Source organism: Brassica napus, chromosome C7 (genome assembly GCF_020379485.1).
Source record: "Brassica napus cultivar Da-Ae chromosome C7, Da-Ae, whole genome shotgun sequence".
NCBI classification, from domain to species: domain Eukaryota; kingdom Viridiplantae; phylum Streptophyta; class Magnoliopsida; order Brassicales; family Brassicaceae; genus Brassica; species Brassica napus.
This window is the reverse complement of record NC_063450.1, coordinates 25,726,011-25,742,327: the sequence shown is the minus strand read 5'-3', so window position 1 is coordinate 25,742,327 and position 16,317 is coordinate 25,726,011. Positions and strand designations below refer to the sequence as shown.

General features: G+C 37.6%; 1 protein-coding gene across 1 annotated transcript; it reads right to left on the bottom strand.

Annotated features, from left to right (window-relative positions):
- Positions 1–5,422: 5,422 nt before the first annotated feature.
- Positions 5,423–11,435, bottom strand: LOC106368397 (protein NRT1/ PTR FAMILY 5.16). Its single transcript, XM_048762713.1, has 4 exons — positions 11,189–11,435; positions 10,886–11,103; positions 6,430–6,971; positions 5,423–6,345 (listed from the first exon to the last, which is right to left on the bottom strand). The coding sequence occupies exons 1-4, from the start codon at positions 11,307–11,309 to the stop codon at positions 5,538–5,540; spliced, it is 1,689 nt and encodes a 562-aa protein (XP_048618670.1). The 5' UTR covers positions 11,310–11,435; the 3' UTR covers positions 5,423–5,537.
- Positions 11,436–16,317: the final 4,882 nt, after the last annotated feature.

Genomic DNA, 16,317 nt, shown 5'->3' with positions numbered 1-16,317 from the left:
ATCGTCGGTATTTTTACGTCGATTTGGTACTCTTAGAGTTCTTCTTTTGACTTCGCCGTCTTTTGAATGGCTAATTTGAGTTCCGATCGTCACCGTACAATACTCGCCGCATGATCTACTCTCAGCTCTTTCCTACTCTTCCTCTTGTCATCAACGCTAAGAGATGATGACTCTGATGTATCGTGATTTGATGAACAATGGGGAACTGGTTTGCTGAGTTTATCTGACATGGTTCCTTCACACTACAATCTACTCACGCCATGCTCTCCCCGATTTCAAGTAATTGCATTCTTTAGTGCCCTGTATGTTGTTGGATTAAGCTTGAAAGAAAAGGAAACTTGAGTTAGAAGTTATCTACCTAATCCTACCGAGTTATGGAAAAATAGGAATACTAATGTTTAGGAGTTATCTAGATATTTAGGAGTTATCTAAAAGTATTACCTATTAGGATTATGAATTATAAATCTCTATATAAGAAGATGCAAGTGTGTTGCATAGCTTTAAGAGATTAGAGATTGAGCTTAAGTTTTGAGTTATTTTCTTAAACAATAATAAAAGTGAGTTATACTTTATATAATCTTTTGATCTCTAGATTTGGTATCAGAGCAAGAGGTTAAGAAGATGAGTGGTGAGATAGTTACGGCGACAGCAACAGCAAAGGAAGGGGGAAGTTCCTCGACCATCAAATGTCCGATGCTTGGAGCTGCAAATTATACAGTGTGGGCGATAAGAATGAAAATTTTTCTTAAGGTGCACAAAGTCTGGGAAGCTATTGAAGAAGAAACAACTGAAGGGGATAAGAATAATATGGCGATAGCAATCTTATTCCAGTCCATACCTGAGGCGTTAATACTACAATTCGGAGAACTTGACACTGCTAAGAAAGTATGGGAAGCTATAAAAACCAGAAACGTTGGAGCTGAGAGAGTCAAGGAAGCTTGTTTGCAGACCTTAATGAATGACTTCGACCGTTTAAAGATGAAGGAAACAGAGTCTATTGACGATTTTGGAGGAAAACTTGCGGAGATAACATCAAAGTCTGCAGCCTTGGGAGTCAACATAGAAGAATCGAAGTTGGTAAAGAAATTCTTGAGTAGCCTTCCTCGGAAGAAATATATTCACATTGTGGCCTCACTCGAGCAAGTTTTGGATCTAAACAAAACAAGTTTTGAGGACATCATGGGACGCTTAAAAGCGTATGAAGAACGTATTACTGAGGAAGAAGAACCACAAGAAGAGCAAACGAAGTTAATGTATTCGAACTTTGAGTCTCAGGGAGCAAACCGTGACTACAAGAATAATCGTGGACGAGCACGAGGTGGACGTTCATACTACAGAGGTCGTGGCAGGGGAAGATACAATGGAGCTATGGATACATCTAGAGTGACTTGCTACCGGTGTGATAAGCAAGGCCATTATGCCAGCGACTGCCCGGATCGTCTCCTCAAACTGCAAGAAACACTTGAAAGTGAGAACAATGAGACACAGGATGCTGATGAGTTGATGATGCATGAAGTAGTTTATCTCAATGAGAAAAACTGTATCCCAGAGAAGTACGAGACAAATAAGGATACTGAAGACATCTGGTACTTGGATAATGGAGCTAGTAACCACATGACAGGAGATAAACGATACTTCTCGAGCATAGATGAGACAGTCACGGGAAAGGTAAGGTTCGGTGATGATTCAAGGATTGATATTGAAGGAAAAGGTACTATATCTTTCACTGATATGAATAATGAGGCAAGGAAGATGACTGATGTATACTTTATACCCGAATTGAGAAGCAATATCATTAGCCTTGGCCAAGCAACTGAGTCTGGATGTGATATAAGACTGAAAGGTGACGTTCTTACAATGCATGATCAACACGGCAAACTCCTAGTCAAGGCAAACAGGTCGAAGAATAGGCTTTACAAGGTCCGTATGGGAATCAGGGATGCGTCTCAGCTCTTCTTGAGCGAGATAAGTGAGTCAAACAGGTGGCACTGCAGACTTGGACATGTCAACACGGCTACCATGAAGATGATGATACACAAAGGACTAGTTGTTGGTGCTCCTAATATTAATGTGGTAAAGGAATTATGTCCATCGTGCTTACTTGGCAAACAAGCGAGACAAGCTTTCCCTCAATCGACTTCATACAGAGCAACAAAACCACTCGAGCTGATCCACAGAGACTTGTGCGGTCCAATAACTCCAAGTACCTCAGGAGGAAGTCGGTATATCTTCGTGGTGATTGACGACCACTCGAGGTATATGTGGACAATATTACTTAAAGAGAAAACTGAAGCATTCCTAAAGTTCAAAAAGCTAAAAGGACTAGTGGAACAAGAAACTGGAGAAAAGATTGGCACTTTCAGAACTGACCGAGGTGGAGAGTTTGTCTCTACAGAATTCAACTCATATTGCGAGATTGCAGGAATCAGAAGACATCTTACCGCTCCTTACACTCCACAACAGAACGGAGTGGTGGAGAAGAGAAACAGAACCTTAATGGAGATGGCAAGGAGTCTACTAAAGCATATGCACATGCCTAACTACCTATGGGGAGAAGCGATACGACACGCGACGTATCTCATTAATCGTATATCTACAAGATCATTGCAAGAGCAAACACCCTACGAAGTTCTACGGGGAAGAAAGCCAAGTATAAGTCACCTTCGCATCTTTGGGTGCATTGGCTACGCTAAGATTGATAAGGTCGACCTAAAGAAGCTCGATGATAGGACAAGAATGCTGGTTCATCTGGGAACAGAACTAGGGTCTAAAGCTTATAGACTACTAGATGCTGAGACACGGAAAATAGTGGTGAGTCGAGACGTTGTGTTTGATGAAGCGAAAGGTTTGAATTGGAAGAAACACGATGCAGAGGCTGAAAACTACAATGATTTTGTGGTCACACTTGGCGAATTTGGAAACCACGGAGTCACAGAGAATGATCAACAAAAGGGTCCCGTACTAGACAATGACGTTACGAGTGTAAAGAATGAAGGGACCAATGGTGAACCAAAGGAATCTATAAAAGATATACCAGAATCTGTTGATGAGGAAGAACAAGAAGACAGAGGTTTGAGAAGAAGCGAGAGACAGACCTCGAAACCTAAGTACATTGAGGACTACGTAATGATGGCTGAAGAAGAGGGAGAGATGCTACTACTTTGCTTGAACGAGGAGCCATTTAATTTTGCTGAGGCAAGCGAACTTAAGGAGTGGACAGATGCGTGTTTAGATGAATTAAAATCAATCGAGAAGAATGAAGTATGGAATCTGGTTGATCTACCGGTGGGAGCAAAGGCCATTGGTCTCAGATGGATCTTCAAGATCAAACGCAATTCGGATGGTTCTATCAACAAGTATAAAGCACGTTTAGTGGCGAAAGGTTATGTGCAGCAACATGGGATTGACTTTGACGAAGTTTTTGCCCCTGTTGCACGACTTGAAACCATCAGACTACTCATCAGCATAGCAGCCACAAACGGATGGGAGGTGCATCATCTGGACGTTAAGACAGCGTTCCTACACGGAGAATTGAAAGAGACAGTCTATGTAATGCAACCAGAGGGGTTTGAGATAAAGAGGAGCGAGAAAAAGGTCTACAAGCTTAATAAAGCCTTATATGGGTTGCGTCAAGCGCCAAGGGCTTGGAACAATAAATTGAATCAAATACTACTTGAGTTTGGTTTTGAGAAGTGCTCAAAAGAACACTCTGTGTACCGGAAGACGGTGGAACAAAGCATACTCGTGATAGCCGTGTATGTTGATGATTTATTTGTGAGTGGAGCAAGCGAGAATGTTGTTGATGAGTTCAAACGAGAGATGGCATCTAAATTTGACATGAGTGACCTAGGAAGACTAAGCTACTATCTCGGTATTGAAGTTCATCAAGAGAAAGATCGCATAAGTTTGAATCAAAGAAGGTATGCTCTTAAAATCTTAGAAGAAAGTGGGATGAAAAACTGCAACATGACGCATACACCAATGGAGATCGGTTTGAAGCTATCAAAGTCCAGTGAAGAAAAGGATGCTGATGCAACTAGGTATAGAAGAATCATCGGCTGCCTGAGGTACCTCATTCAAACGCGTCCGGACCTCTCTTACGCTGTAGGGGTCCTAAGTCGATACATGACCAATCCGAAAGCATCGCATGAAGCTGCAATAAAGCATTGCCTTAGATATCTTCAAGGAACAACATCACTTGGTCTTGTGTTTGAACGTTCAACACCAGGGATTCCTAAGCTTATTGGTTACAGTGATAGCAGCCACAACGTGGACATAGATGATGGGAGAAGCACTGGAGGTCACATTTTCTATCTCGGCAAAAGTCTCATCACGTGGAACTCAAGTAAGCAAGATACAGTTGCCCTTTCTTCATGTGAAGCAGAATTTATGGCTGGAACAGAGGCTGCAAAGCAGGCCATATGGTTACAAGAACTACTGAGTGAAGTCACGAAGCAACCCATTGAGAAGGTGCTGATCAGAATCGACAATCAATCTGCTATTGCTCTCACCAAGAATCCAGTGTTCCATGGCAGAAGTAAACACATACACAGGCGATACCACTTCATCCGAGAGTGTATTGAAAAGGGACAAGTCGATGTTGAGCATGTCTCAAGCGAATTGCAAAAGGCTGATATCCTGACCAAAGCACTAGGAAGGATCAAGTTTAAAGAAATGAGGGAGCTCATCGGGATGCAAGATATATCGAAAGAAGGTTTCAAGTTTAAGGGGGAGACTGTTGGATTAAGCTTGAAAGAAAAGGAAACTTGAGTTAGAAGTTATCTACCTAATCCTACCGAATTATGGAAAAATAGGAATACTAATGTTTAGGAGTTATCTAGATATTTAGGAGTTATCTAAAAGTATTACCTATTAGGATTAGGAAATCTCTATATAAGAAGATGCAAGTGTGTTGCATAGCTTTAAGAGATTAGAGATTGAGCTTAAGTTTTGAGTTATTTTCTTAAACAATAATAAAAGTGAGTTATACTTTATATAATCTTTTGATCTCTAGATATGTAGTGGCACTAGCACAAAGATGGACGCAAACCTGTGTGGTTCTTCTAAGACCAGGTCCCGAGTGAGCTGAGGAGCGTGGGGTTGGCTCAGGCTCATCTGGATTACTTTTCTTGTTCCAGCTTCATTGGCTTCGCCTCCTACTTGTATTCTTCAAAGTCCTACATCTCTAAGAGGCTCAACACCCTTTAAACCCAAATCTCGAGTAAAATAATATCGCAGGTACTATTGTTAATATTTAAATACACTTTCATCACACCAATATTACTTTCCCATCTTGATTCATGATCGGATTAGTCATATCGGTCGCCTTTTTGGGATCCTTATGGTTATATTGTATAGTACTCATATAGCTTGCAATGCACGTAAGCCTATTGAAAAGTTTCTCATGTTGGTTGCCTTTTCATGATCGTATAACTGATCCAGCGTATGATCCGAGCTCACTTTCAAAAAATTTACAGTAATCAGTTTAAATTACAAATGAACAATGAATTTTCGATACAACTTGACTTTTCTTGTTCTTAGACTTGGTCTACCCGGCGGTACATATACAACCTGGAGAAGAACAAAAACGCCAAGAATCCAACGGCGGTGAAAGCGGCGAGCAACCAGTAGAAGTAATCGACATGAGCTCGGTTTAAGTTAGTGTTGAACCAGCTATCACCGCCATCTTTTCCCGTAACCCAATTAATCACAGTGATGAGGAAACCACTCAAGAAGCTCGAAAGACCCATCGCACTCAAAGAGAGCGCAAGACCAATGCTCCTTAGCTCCGTTGGAACTTGGTCGTAGAAGAACTCTTGTGTACCCACTAGCGAGAACACATCAATCATCCCGAGCAATATATACTGAGGAACAAACCACCATATAGACATTGGCACGGTTGCATCCGGTCTATCCACAAGCCCGTACTCCTTAGCTATCTCTAGCCGTTTGGTCTCTACCAACGCGGCCACCACCATGTTGAAGCTAGAGAGCACCATTCCAGCTCCGATTCTCTGGAGCATTGTGATCCCGGAAGGCTTTTTGGTAATGTATCTAGCTAACGGGAGGAATACACGTTCATAAGTTGGAACTGAGATGAGAATCGACACACCGATAAATGACTGGAAAGAAGCTGGAGGGATTTCGAAACCCGGCAAGATTTTTCTGTCTACCGTAACGCCTTGCTTGGTGAAGAAGGTAGAGTATTGAGCATAGGGAATCGTGCTGATGACCGATGTGATCCATATCGGTATAAGCCTTACCAAAGCCATTGCATCTTCCACGTCCTTTCTAGTACATGGCTCTCCACCTCCTTCTCCTGGTAGTAACGCTTTCCCTAAGCACCTTTAGGTCAAAATGAAAGGCATTCACACTCAAAATTATAGGTCAAACTCAAAAAACAAAGATTCAATTAGAAACTTATGCAACTTAAGCCAGCCTCTACATTTCTGAGACGAACCATCCTCCAATAGACTTTCCCCCAAACCCGGATCAGCTAAATTCAGTTTTCGGTTCTTGTAAGCCGTGACGAACACTCTACCGATTCTTGCCAAAGCGTTCTTCTCCTTGTAATCTTCTTTTGGGTATCTGTAAGTTTTTCTTCCGAGCAAGAAGAGAGCTAGAGCCATAACCATGAACAGACATGGGATCCCAAACCCAAGCGCCCAGCTTATATTGTCTTGAACGTAAACCACCACAAGAAAAGATAAAGTGATTCCGGCGGATAAAGTCATGAACCACCAGTTGAAAAACGATCCTCTAGATATTCTCCCCTTTGAATCTCTCGAGTCGAATTGATCAGCACCAAACGCTTGAACACACGGTTTGTGGCCGCCTTGTCCGATCGCCACCATATAGAGAGAGCAGAAGAAAAGTATATTCACCCAGAAAAACGTTTTAACTGAATCGTTTCGTTGCTCTGATATTCTTATTGTGATTAAGAAAGCCGACAAGGTCAATAGTCCTAGTCCCTGTAATAACGATCCCCAAATATATAAGGTGTTATTGGTTTTATACTTACATTTGTATTTTGTAATTTAAAAGCATTTACAAATATGTTCAAGTTTAACGTGAAATTAAACTAATATTTATAAATATTCTAAAACTAATAACAGATATTTTGAAACAAAAAATCTAATTATTCAGAATGAGGTAAACATGATTTTGTTCAGAACTTTTTAACTGAATGTAAATTTATTCAATACCAAAAATCGTATTTACACTGCAAGAAAATACAAGTTTAGCGAGGAAACTTAACGAGAAAAACAAATCCTCGTAAATTTACGTCGACTTTACGAGGAACTTACGAGGAAATATAAAATCAACGTTATTTCTTCGTAAAATAACGACGAAATCATTTCGCCGTAAAGTCGATGTAATGTCACGTGGCTTTTACGAGGAAATACGCTTTCCTCGTAAAGTCAACGTAAATATAGCGTGTACTTTACGAGGAAATATTTTACGTCTACTTAGCGAGGAAATTTTGAATCCACCAACTTTGTAGTTGTAACACGTTTTTTTTTCCGGCAACCTAACTAAATTTCGTCGTAAATTCCTAACTCTTCAAATGTGAATGGTTCGACCCCTTCGTCAACAGAGGTGTTCGGTTTAACAAATTCGGTGTAGTTGATGTCAATGGTGGACGAAGGTACAACAAATTCTTTTTTTGCCATACATGAGCAAAATAAATTAATTTCTACGTTTTCTTTATTTTTGCAGGTACAACAAATTCGAGCCTTTCATCTTAGCTTCACAAGCAAACCAAGTTAGTTTCCTTCCATACCCTCGGATGAGAGAATCGAGAATAAATTGGTTAGCTGTGATCAAAGTTACACTTCGAGGACGAATCATCAGTGGAGAAGAATCACCATTACAAGAAGAACATATAAATGAAGTCGAGGAACCTGAACAAGAAATTGATGACATCCTTCTCATTGATCCGCATAATCATGAGTACGAAGATCTTACCGACGACGCCACAGACGAAGCTGTTGAAGACGAGTTTAATGAAAATGATGATGTTTCTAGTGATGACGAGAATGTCGATGTATCCGATTGATGTATTTGTTTTTAATAAGATTGATTTTCAGACTTAATGCATGTGATTTGATGGATGTAATCATGAAAAACTATTTATATAATTTGATTTTGTGTAAGGTAATGGGAGTTTGTATTAGAAATAAGAGATTGAGATTATAAGTTAAGGAATTGTGGTTTTAGAATTTGGGGTTTGGAATGGAAAGAATAGATTGAGGTTAAAGGGAAGATGGGTTTGGGGTTTGGAATATATGAAGTAGAAGATAAGGAAGATGGGGTTTGGGGTTTCGGATTTTAGAGATTTAAACATAATCCTTGTAATTTCCTCGTAAAATAACGAGGAAATAACGACGAAATTAAAAAATAAAGAACGCAGGAGTCGTTAATTCCACGTAAGCCATATTCGTCGTAAAAAACTCGTAATAAGAAAACGCGGGCCTCGCTCATTCCTCGTAAATAAAAAAGCGGGCCTCTCTATATCCTCTCTAATTTGATTAGTTTACGGTAGAATAGGTGGTTAGTGTAGGGAATTTAGATATTGGAATCTATTTCCTCTCTTAAAGACCAATTAGGGACTACCGTTGTAATATTTGAAAAAAAAAGAGAAGAAAGATACTGGAATCACAGGTGGGAAGAAACAAGGCGAATCCTACGTAAGTCTAGCCTTGTCTCCGCCCACATGTGTTCCAGTGTCTTTCTTCTCCTTCTTTTTTTTTCAAATCTTTCTAATTTGAGAAGCAAACTGGTGAGTAATTATCTCTGATTTGAGAAGCAAATTGGTGAGTTTATCTTTGATTTGAGAAGCAAACTGGTGAGTATTTTTAGGAAATTTTGAAAGGTTTTACGACCAATTAGCTTCGTCTCATTTCTCGTAAATAAAAAAGCGGGCCTCGCTAATTCCTTGTAAATGAACGAGGACGTTACGAGGAAACCAAACATGGACCTCACGAGTTCCTCGTTAAAGGGAAGATGGGTTTGGGGTTTGGAATATATGAAGTAGAAGATAAGGAAGATGGGGTTTGGGGTTTCGGATTTTAGGGATTTAAACATAATCCTCGTAATTTCCTCGTAAAATAATGGGGAAATAACGACGAAATTAAAAAATAAAGAATGCGGGACTCGTTAATTCCACGTAAGCAGAAATCGTCGTAAAGACCTAGTAACTGGAAAACGCGGGCCTTGCTATTTCCTCGTAAAATAAAAACACGGGCCTTGCTATTTTCTCGTAATTTAACGTGGGCTTTACGAGGAAACAAAACGCGGGCCTTTGTAATTCCTCGTAAATATACGAGGAAATTACGAGGATATCTAATCTCTTATATATACTCGCGAGCGCTCACACTTTCATTTCGTCTCCACTTCCTCTCTATTTCGTAGCAATGGTAACTCTCTCTAATTCCTCTCTAATTTGATTAGTTTAGGATATATTAGGTGGTTAGTGTAAGGAATTTAGATTGGTTTACGGATTTTATGTTAATGAGTGTTGATTAGGTGGTTAACGTAGGGAATTTAGCTAGATTTATAGAAATTGTTAATTATAGAACTTGTTAATACTGTTGATATTAACTTCAAAGATTAATTTTTTTTGCAGGGCCTTCGAAAGAACATGCCTACTCCCCATTACAGAGAGTTGTTCAGCTGACCCAGCAGTCCACCGACGGATTACCCATCACCTTATCCACATTTGAAGTGAATAGGATTTACGAGGAGGTAAATTTTTTAAAATTTTAATTTTTTTTATTATTAATTTAATTTAACTTTAAATTTTTACTAACAATATTTATTTTTTGTTTTTAAGGTTGTCCCTAAGAAAAAGGGACGTACATTGCGGATTGGTTCCGTCAACGATGTTCCGAGAGCTACATCGTCTTATGGTCAGAGACGGGATGAGGAAGTCACTAAGCTGCGTAACGAGTTGGCCTCGACAAAAACTGCGTTCACAGCTCGTATGGGTGAAGTCGGGGGCTTCTTGGACGTTATAGCGGCCACAAATCCGGAATGGGAGTCCATGTTGAGGAACATTCGACAACAACATCCCATTCCAGGCGAGTCATCCGGCACACATAACAAGGCGGATGTTGCGAGGAGGAGTGAGGAATTCTACCAGGCGATGAACGACCCTTAGTTTTTTTTTTTCCGGTTGTTGTATTATAAATTCAAAACTTATTTATATATAAAATATTTTCGTATTGATTTTTATTTTAAATTATAATTTTATTAATAAATTAAATAATTTTAATTATATTTTTAAATTCTGTAAAATAAAAAAACAAAGTAAATTCGTAGCTAAATTACGACTTATTTACGTGGAAAGTTTACGAAGAAATGACGAGAAAGGTTAAACGAGTATTTTACGAGGAAATACTTTCGAGATATTTACGTGTAATTTACGAGAAACACCTTTCGAGGTATTTATAGCGACCTCCTTACGTGGAATGATTACGTGGTCTTTACGAATGATGTACTTCGTCTTTAGGACGAAATGTTTTCCTCGCTAAGTTACGACGAATTGGCGAGGAAATATGCGTTACGACGAAAGAGTAACGACCAAACGTGTTTCCTCGCTAATTCCTCGTAAAGCTTCTTTTACGACGAACTCACGAGGAATATCGCCGTCGTTAATCTCATGTTTTGTTGTAGTGTTAGATCAAGTTTCTTCTTGTTTAAAATCTTGAACTAAGATATAAAGATAATAAATTTTCGAAATAGAAGAATTAGATCGTTAAATTTTGAAAGAATCAGCTTCTATTTGTTTAGATTTTTAAATCGATTAAAATTATAAGTTGGATTTTAGCAAAAAAAAAAAAAAAAATTGTAAGTTGGAGTTGGAGTTGAAGAAGGAACATACGAGTATGTAGATAAGAGAAGCTATCACTATGGTGCGGTAACGACCAAGATAAGCGTCTGCCACGAAAGCTCCTACAACAGGGAGCATCGAGGCTGTTCCTGACCAAGTGTTCACGTTTACGGCGGCGGTCGCCGTCGATTGCCCGAGAGGTCCGGTGAGGTAAGTAATTAAGTTGGAGGCAATCCCAAAGTAAGCAAATCTTTCTCCTACCTCTACACCTGAAATATTTCAAGAAAAAAAAGAAACTCGTAAAAGAATTTTCAAGAATAGAAAAGATTCGATGTTTTTGTTATGTCTTCTCACCAATAATATACCAGGCGGATCTCCATCCACCGGTGGAAAGTTTTCCGGCGGGAACTCCTCGGTGGTCTACTGAATCACTAACGTAATCTTCTAGAAATGCGACTTCTTCCTCTATGGCCATTTCTTGTCGCCACTGAAATGAAGAATCTGTTTGGACTTTGGAGACGATGAGGGAACTGAACTTTTTTTTTTTTTTTTCCCAACTGGATTATATTAGCAAAAAAGGCCGAAGCCCAAAGTGAGTTACAAAGACCTAAAGGCCCAAACACAAAGCCCAACTTAAACGAACCAACCCGCTTATGCCCAAGCCCGTTACCCTCAAACCCAAACTCGCCGACTCGCGGTTCGCCCTACCTCGAAAAGCAAACCCGCAAACGTCGCCGCCACCGGGAGCACTTACGTCGGAGAACGGACGCGTCTCACCGGCCACTACAGGAACATGCCTCACCGTGACAAACCGGATCCCATGACCTACACACACTCTTCACCACCGCCGTCTTTTACTCTAGTGTAATCTTTACCGGCGAGATCAATCGCCGGAGCGAGATCATCACCACCACCGTTCGAGCACACACCAGAGTAACAACAACGGCTCACAAAACATCACCATCTTGATACGGACGCTTCTCTCTTCCTCCAACGAGAGAACACACACGGGTCTCAAACATCACCAACGCCATAAACAAACACAAAGGCCCTAAGAAACTAATCTAAAAATTAAGCAGAAGAAGAAAAAGCAAGAGCCGACGAGGCAAGGTACAGGACGCCTTCACCCCTCGGTGCATGATCCGACGACGCAGAGCTGAGAGAGCCTCTACCTCCTGGAGACTTTGCCGGCGACGCAGAGCTGAAGAAGCCTCCACCCCCCGGAAACTTGAACGGCGACGGCGGAACTAACGGAGCCTCCGCCTCCCGGATTAAACCCTAACTTCAACCCAAAAAACTAACAAGCTGTCACGACGAACCGCGTCCTACTACCTCACCACGAATCCAGAGAAGGAGAGGTTACCGCCGTTTGAAACCCTCTGTAGACAGATCTCTTCCGGCGATAAAACCCTAGTCCAGATCCGAAAATATATCGGATAGGACAGCAGATCGACGCGCACCGTGGGAAACCTAGCATGGATCGACAAGAAGGGAGCCACCGGCGCCGGCACGCGCGCATACGCGCCGCCGGACGTCGGTGCTTTCCTTCCACGCGTTTTCTCTCTTTTCTCTTTCTTAGCTAAAATCCACGCGTTTATAATATATTCGTCCTTTTTTTTATCAAAGATATATTCGTCCATTTATAATATACATTTAAAAAATAATTAAAAAACGTAATCGCTGGTCCCCCTAACTGTCGCAGAGCGTATTATATATAGAGTAACAATCTACCATTATTTTATGGGGCAGAAGTTTCACGTGCTATATTTTAGTGCTCTGATAGTTTTGTTTGTTTACCATTTTATTTCAGTTAGAGAGAAGTTATTAAAATGATAAATGCATATATGTTCTTACGAATTACGTCTATTTGATCAATAGTATTTGAGATAAATAAAATTATTTATAAGATCAATGCAATTTGCAATTAATATTAAGCTGAAAATTAATATAATTTAAATAAAATTTTTAAAATGATATTTTTTTGTGTAACAAGAAAAAATATTAAAACAACATTGAAAAAAAAAGAGAAGGAATATATAATAGTGGCAAATGGATCATGATATTAAATCAAATCAAGAACCATGCATGGACAAGCTAATTTTAATTTGAATACATATCGAAGGTATTGTACTTATTTTTGTAATACTGATTATTGGTGTATGCACCTCTAAAATCCACTGTAAGTCTGTAATCCTGCTTTAGCTGGGTATCTTCTTCGGTCTGGGTCTGGATTGTGGTTTGGGGAATTTTGATTTCTGGTTTGGTAACTATACCGAGTCCAATCATGGGCCTTTGTATGTCTTTAAGTTTATGTTTGTAAAAATAAAAATTATAAATTAATGAAAAACCTTTATGAAAAGAAAATCCACTGTAATCAGTTTAGTTTTACATTTTCTGAGTTTTATTCATGTAAATAATTACAGTATTACTTGACACCTTTGTAAGACATTTTTAACGGTGATCATATTATATCTTTACCTCACATCACATTTCACATGTATAAATAAATACTTCTATTAATAAAAACTAAACGAAATAAAAATGTATCTATATATTATTAAAACTGAAGTACATTTTGGTACTGTTTGGTAACAAAGACAACAATTAAAAAAATTTGTTTCGCAACATGGATAGCCTTAAAAAAATAGCATGTACAAACATCATCTAACCAGATCAAGATTTATCTCTTCAATGTTATTTTTTAAATTAAACCGTTATTAAATCACGAGATGATAGCCTCAAAATCGGTTAATTGAGTACATCACAAGATGGGCTTCATTAAAGATGGGTTTCATTAATAATCTATAAAATGTGTTATCCACTTTCATTATTCTATAAATCTCTACGAAATCGGTTAAGTTAATTGGTACATCACAAGATGGGAATATATGGAAACCGTGTTGTCCAATATATCTTTCTTACAATCGAGCTTAATTAATTTGAAATCATAACTCCCAAATATGAATATTACAATTACATCAAATTACATCAAATTATAAAATTCTAAATATAATAATATGTGTAGATAAAAAAAATATTATCAAAGATCTATATTATAAAATAATATATTATACTTTCAATGTAATTTACAAAACATAAAAATATATATGAGCATTTTATAAAACCAATGGTTTATAAATTTATATTGAACACAAGTTAAATCCAACATCCGCGCGGGGGCACGGATCAAGATCTAGTGAATAGATTAATTCTGAAGACAGATATGATTTGTCATTGTTAAGAGAATATATCCGGACAAAAATTAATAGGACCAGACATAAAGCAACAAAGCAAAAAAAATATTAAAAAGGTTAGTATACAAAGTAGGCCTCAGACTTTTATCCGAGATCCGGATTCGATCTGAGATTCGATCCGGATCCGATCCGAAAATCCGGATATCCGGAGGGGCCGAATCCGGATCCGGATAGTAAAATATTGGATCCGTCAAAGCCGGATCCGGATCCGGATATCTTAATTTTTTAGTCCGGATATCCGGATCCGTAAGTTTTATTAATAAATATTTCAAAAATAGTAATACTTATATATAAAAATTAATTTTATTTAATATATTTTCATTTTTATAATAGTATATATAAATTTTATGTAAATTTTGTAATATTATACATAGAAATAATTAAAAACATTATATATATTTTTATTTTTAAATTATTGTTAATATTTTATATATATTAATATTATTTTTTATTTATATTAAGGATCCAAATCCGGATCCGGATATCCGCCGGATATTACAATTTTTACAAGGATATCCGACACCCGGATATCCGAGAACCCCGGATCCGGATAAGGATAGTAAAATTATGGATCCGCCGGATAAGGATCCGGATACCTTAAAATTGCCCGGATATCCGATCCGTCCCAGGCCTAATACAAAGGATGTGACAACGAAAAGTAAACGACAACGAATAATGGTCTCGAGTACTCTCAACGGTAAACAGTTTAAGTGGTGCAGATCATCCGGATAAGCAGAGCAAATATTGATCAAACGGATCATACATGAAAGATGCAGATCGAACGGATCATCTAAACATATTACATATCAATCAATTTTTATTGTTTTGAATGATAAAATAAACAACAAATTATATATTTAAATAACAAAAATTACAATAAAATATATCAAAACACATAATGTAGAGATATAATACATAGACAACAATAAATCTTACACTAAAACCATGTTTCTGTAATTTTGAAACCAAAATATGAAATCATTAAAATTTAATGAAAAATATATCTCTTCCAATATTACACATATTTAAATTAATTACTATATTTTTCATAATACATATTATAATCAAACACACATTATATAAATATTATAATTTATATAAAATTAAAATTAAATGATGAAAATAGAAAGAGAAATATATAGTCAATGATAGTTTTTAAATTGTTAAAGTTGTAAGTAAAATAGAATGAAAATATTGTATTATAAAATAGATAAATATTTTAGTATTAAATATTTACAGATCTTCCGCAAAAAAACACCAAATGTATATCGGGTCATGCAGATCTCCTGATTTTTCGAGAAAAAAAAACAAATAAATGAGCTGCATGCAGATTTCCCACTATCTACAATGTAAAACCAAAAATGATTGAATGGTGAATGCAGTGCAGGCAAACTGCAAGTGCGGATGTACGGATGATCTGCACTTCTCCTGCTACACCATCCGAAGCCTGAATGTCATATTGATACATATTTTGTGGGTCCATTAGGATTTTCTTTTGTGTATGTTCTGAATGGTAAAAGTAGTTCAAGCGATTCAAATCAAGCAGATTATGCAGATCAAACATAACAAGTGTAGATCAAGTGGATCATGCATTAGAGATGCAGATCAAACGGATCATGCAGGCAGATAAAGCAAATTAAACAGTTATTATAATTTTGAATTATAAAAATAGTTCAAATAATAACCGGAGTCTCTAGTTCTTGTGGTAAAGGCTCACAGTTGTGAGTACCGCCACCTGGATTCGAGTCCGGCCACCCGAAACGCCTTTAGTGGTAAGAAAACGTGGATTCTTTGGATCTCGTGGTGATTAGTCTTTGGATCTAGAAAGCCTTTGAGATCACACCACATTTGTAAAAAAAACAGTTCAAATAAAACAAATTATGTGCTTAAATAATAAAAATTACAATAAAATATATCAAAACACATAACATAGAAGTATAATACATAACCAATAATAAATCTTGCACTAAAACCATGTTACTGCAATTTTGAAATCAATATATGAAAACATTAAAATTTACTGAATATATATATATATGTATATATTTCTTCCACTAGTATACATATTTAAATTATATTACTATATTTTGCATAAAACATATTATAATTAAACACACTACTTTATATAAATATAATAATTTAAATAAACGCAAAATTATATGACAAAAATAAAAAGACAAATATATAGTCAATGATTGCTTTTATATTGTTAAAGTTGTAAGTAAAATA

Bases quoted from the DNA above. Each gene is read 5' to 3' on its own strand.
- LOC106368397 (XM_048762713.1), bottom strand. From the start codon at position 11,309: ATGGCCATAGAGGAAGAAGTCGCATTTCTAGAAGATTACGTTAGTGAT. The intron at 6,972-10,885 runs GTATGTTCCTTC...TCGTTATTACAG, and splicing joins CTTCTCTTATCTACATACTC to GGACTAGGACTATTGACCTT. The intron at 6,346-6,429 runs GTTGCATAAGTT...TTTGACCTAAAG, and splicing joins AAATGTAGAGGCTGGCTTAA to GTGCTTAGGGAAAGCGTTAC.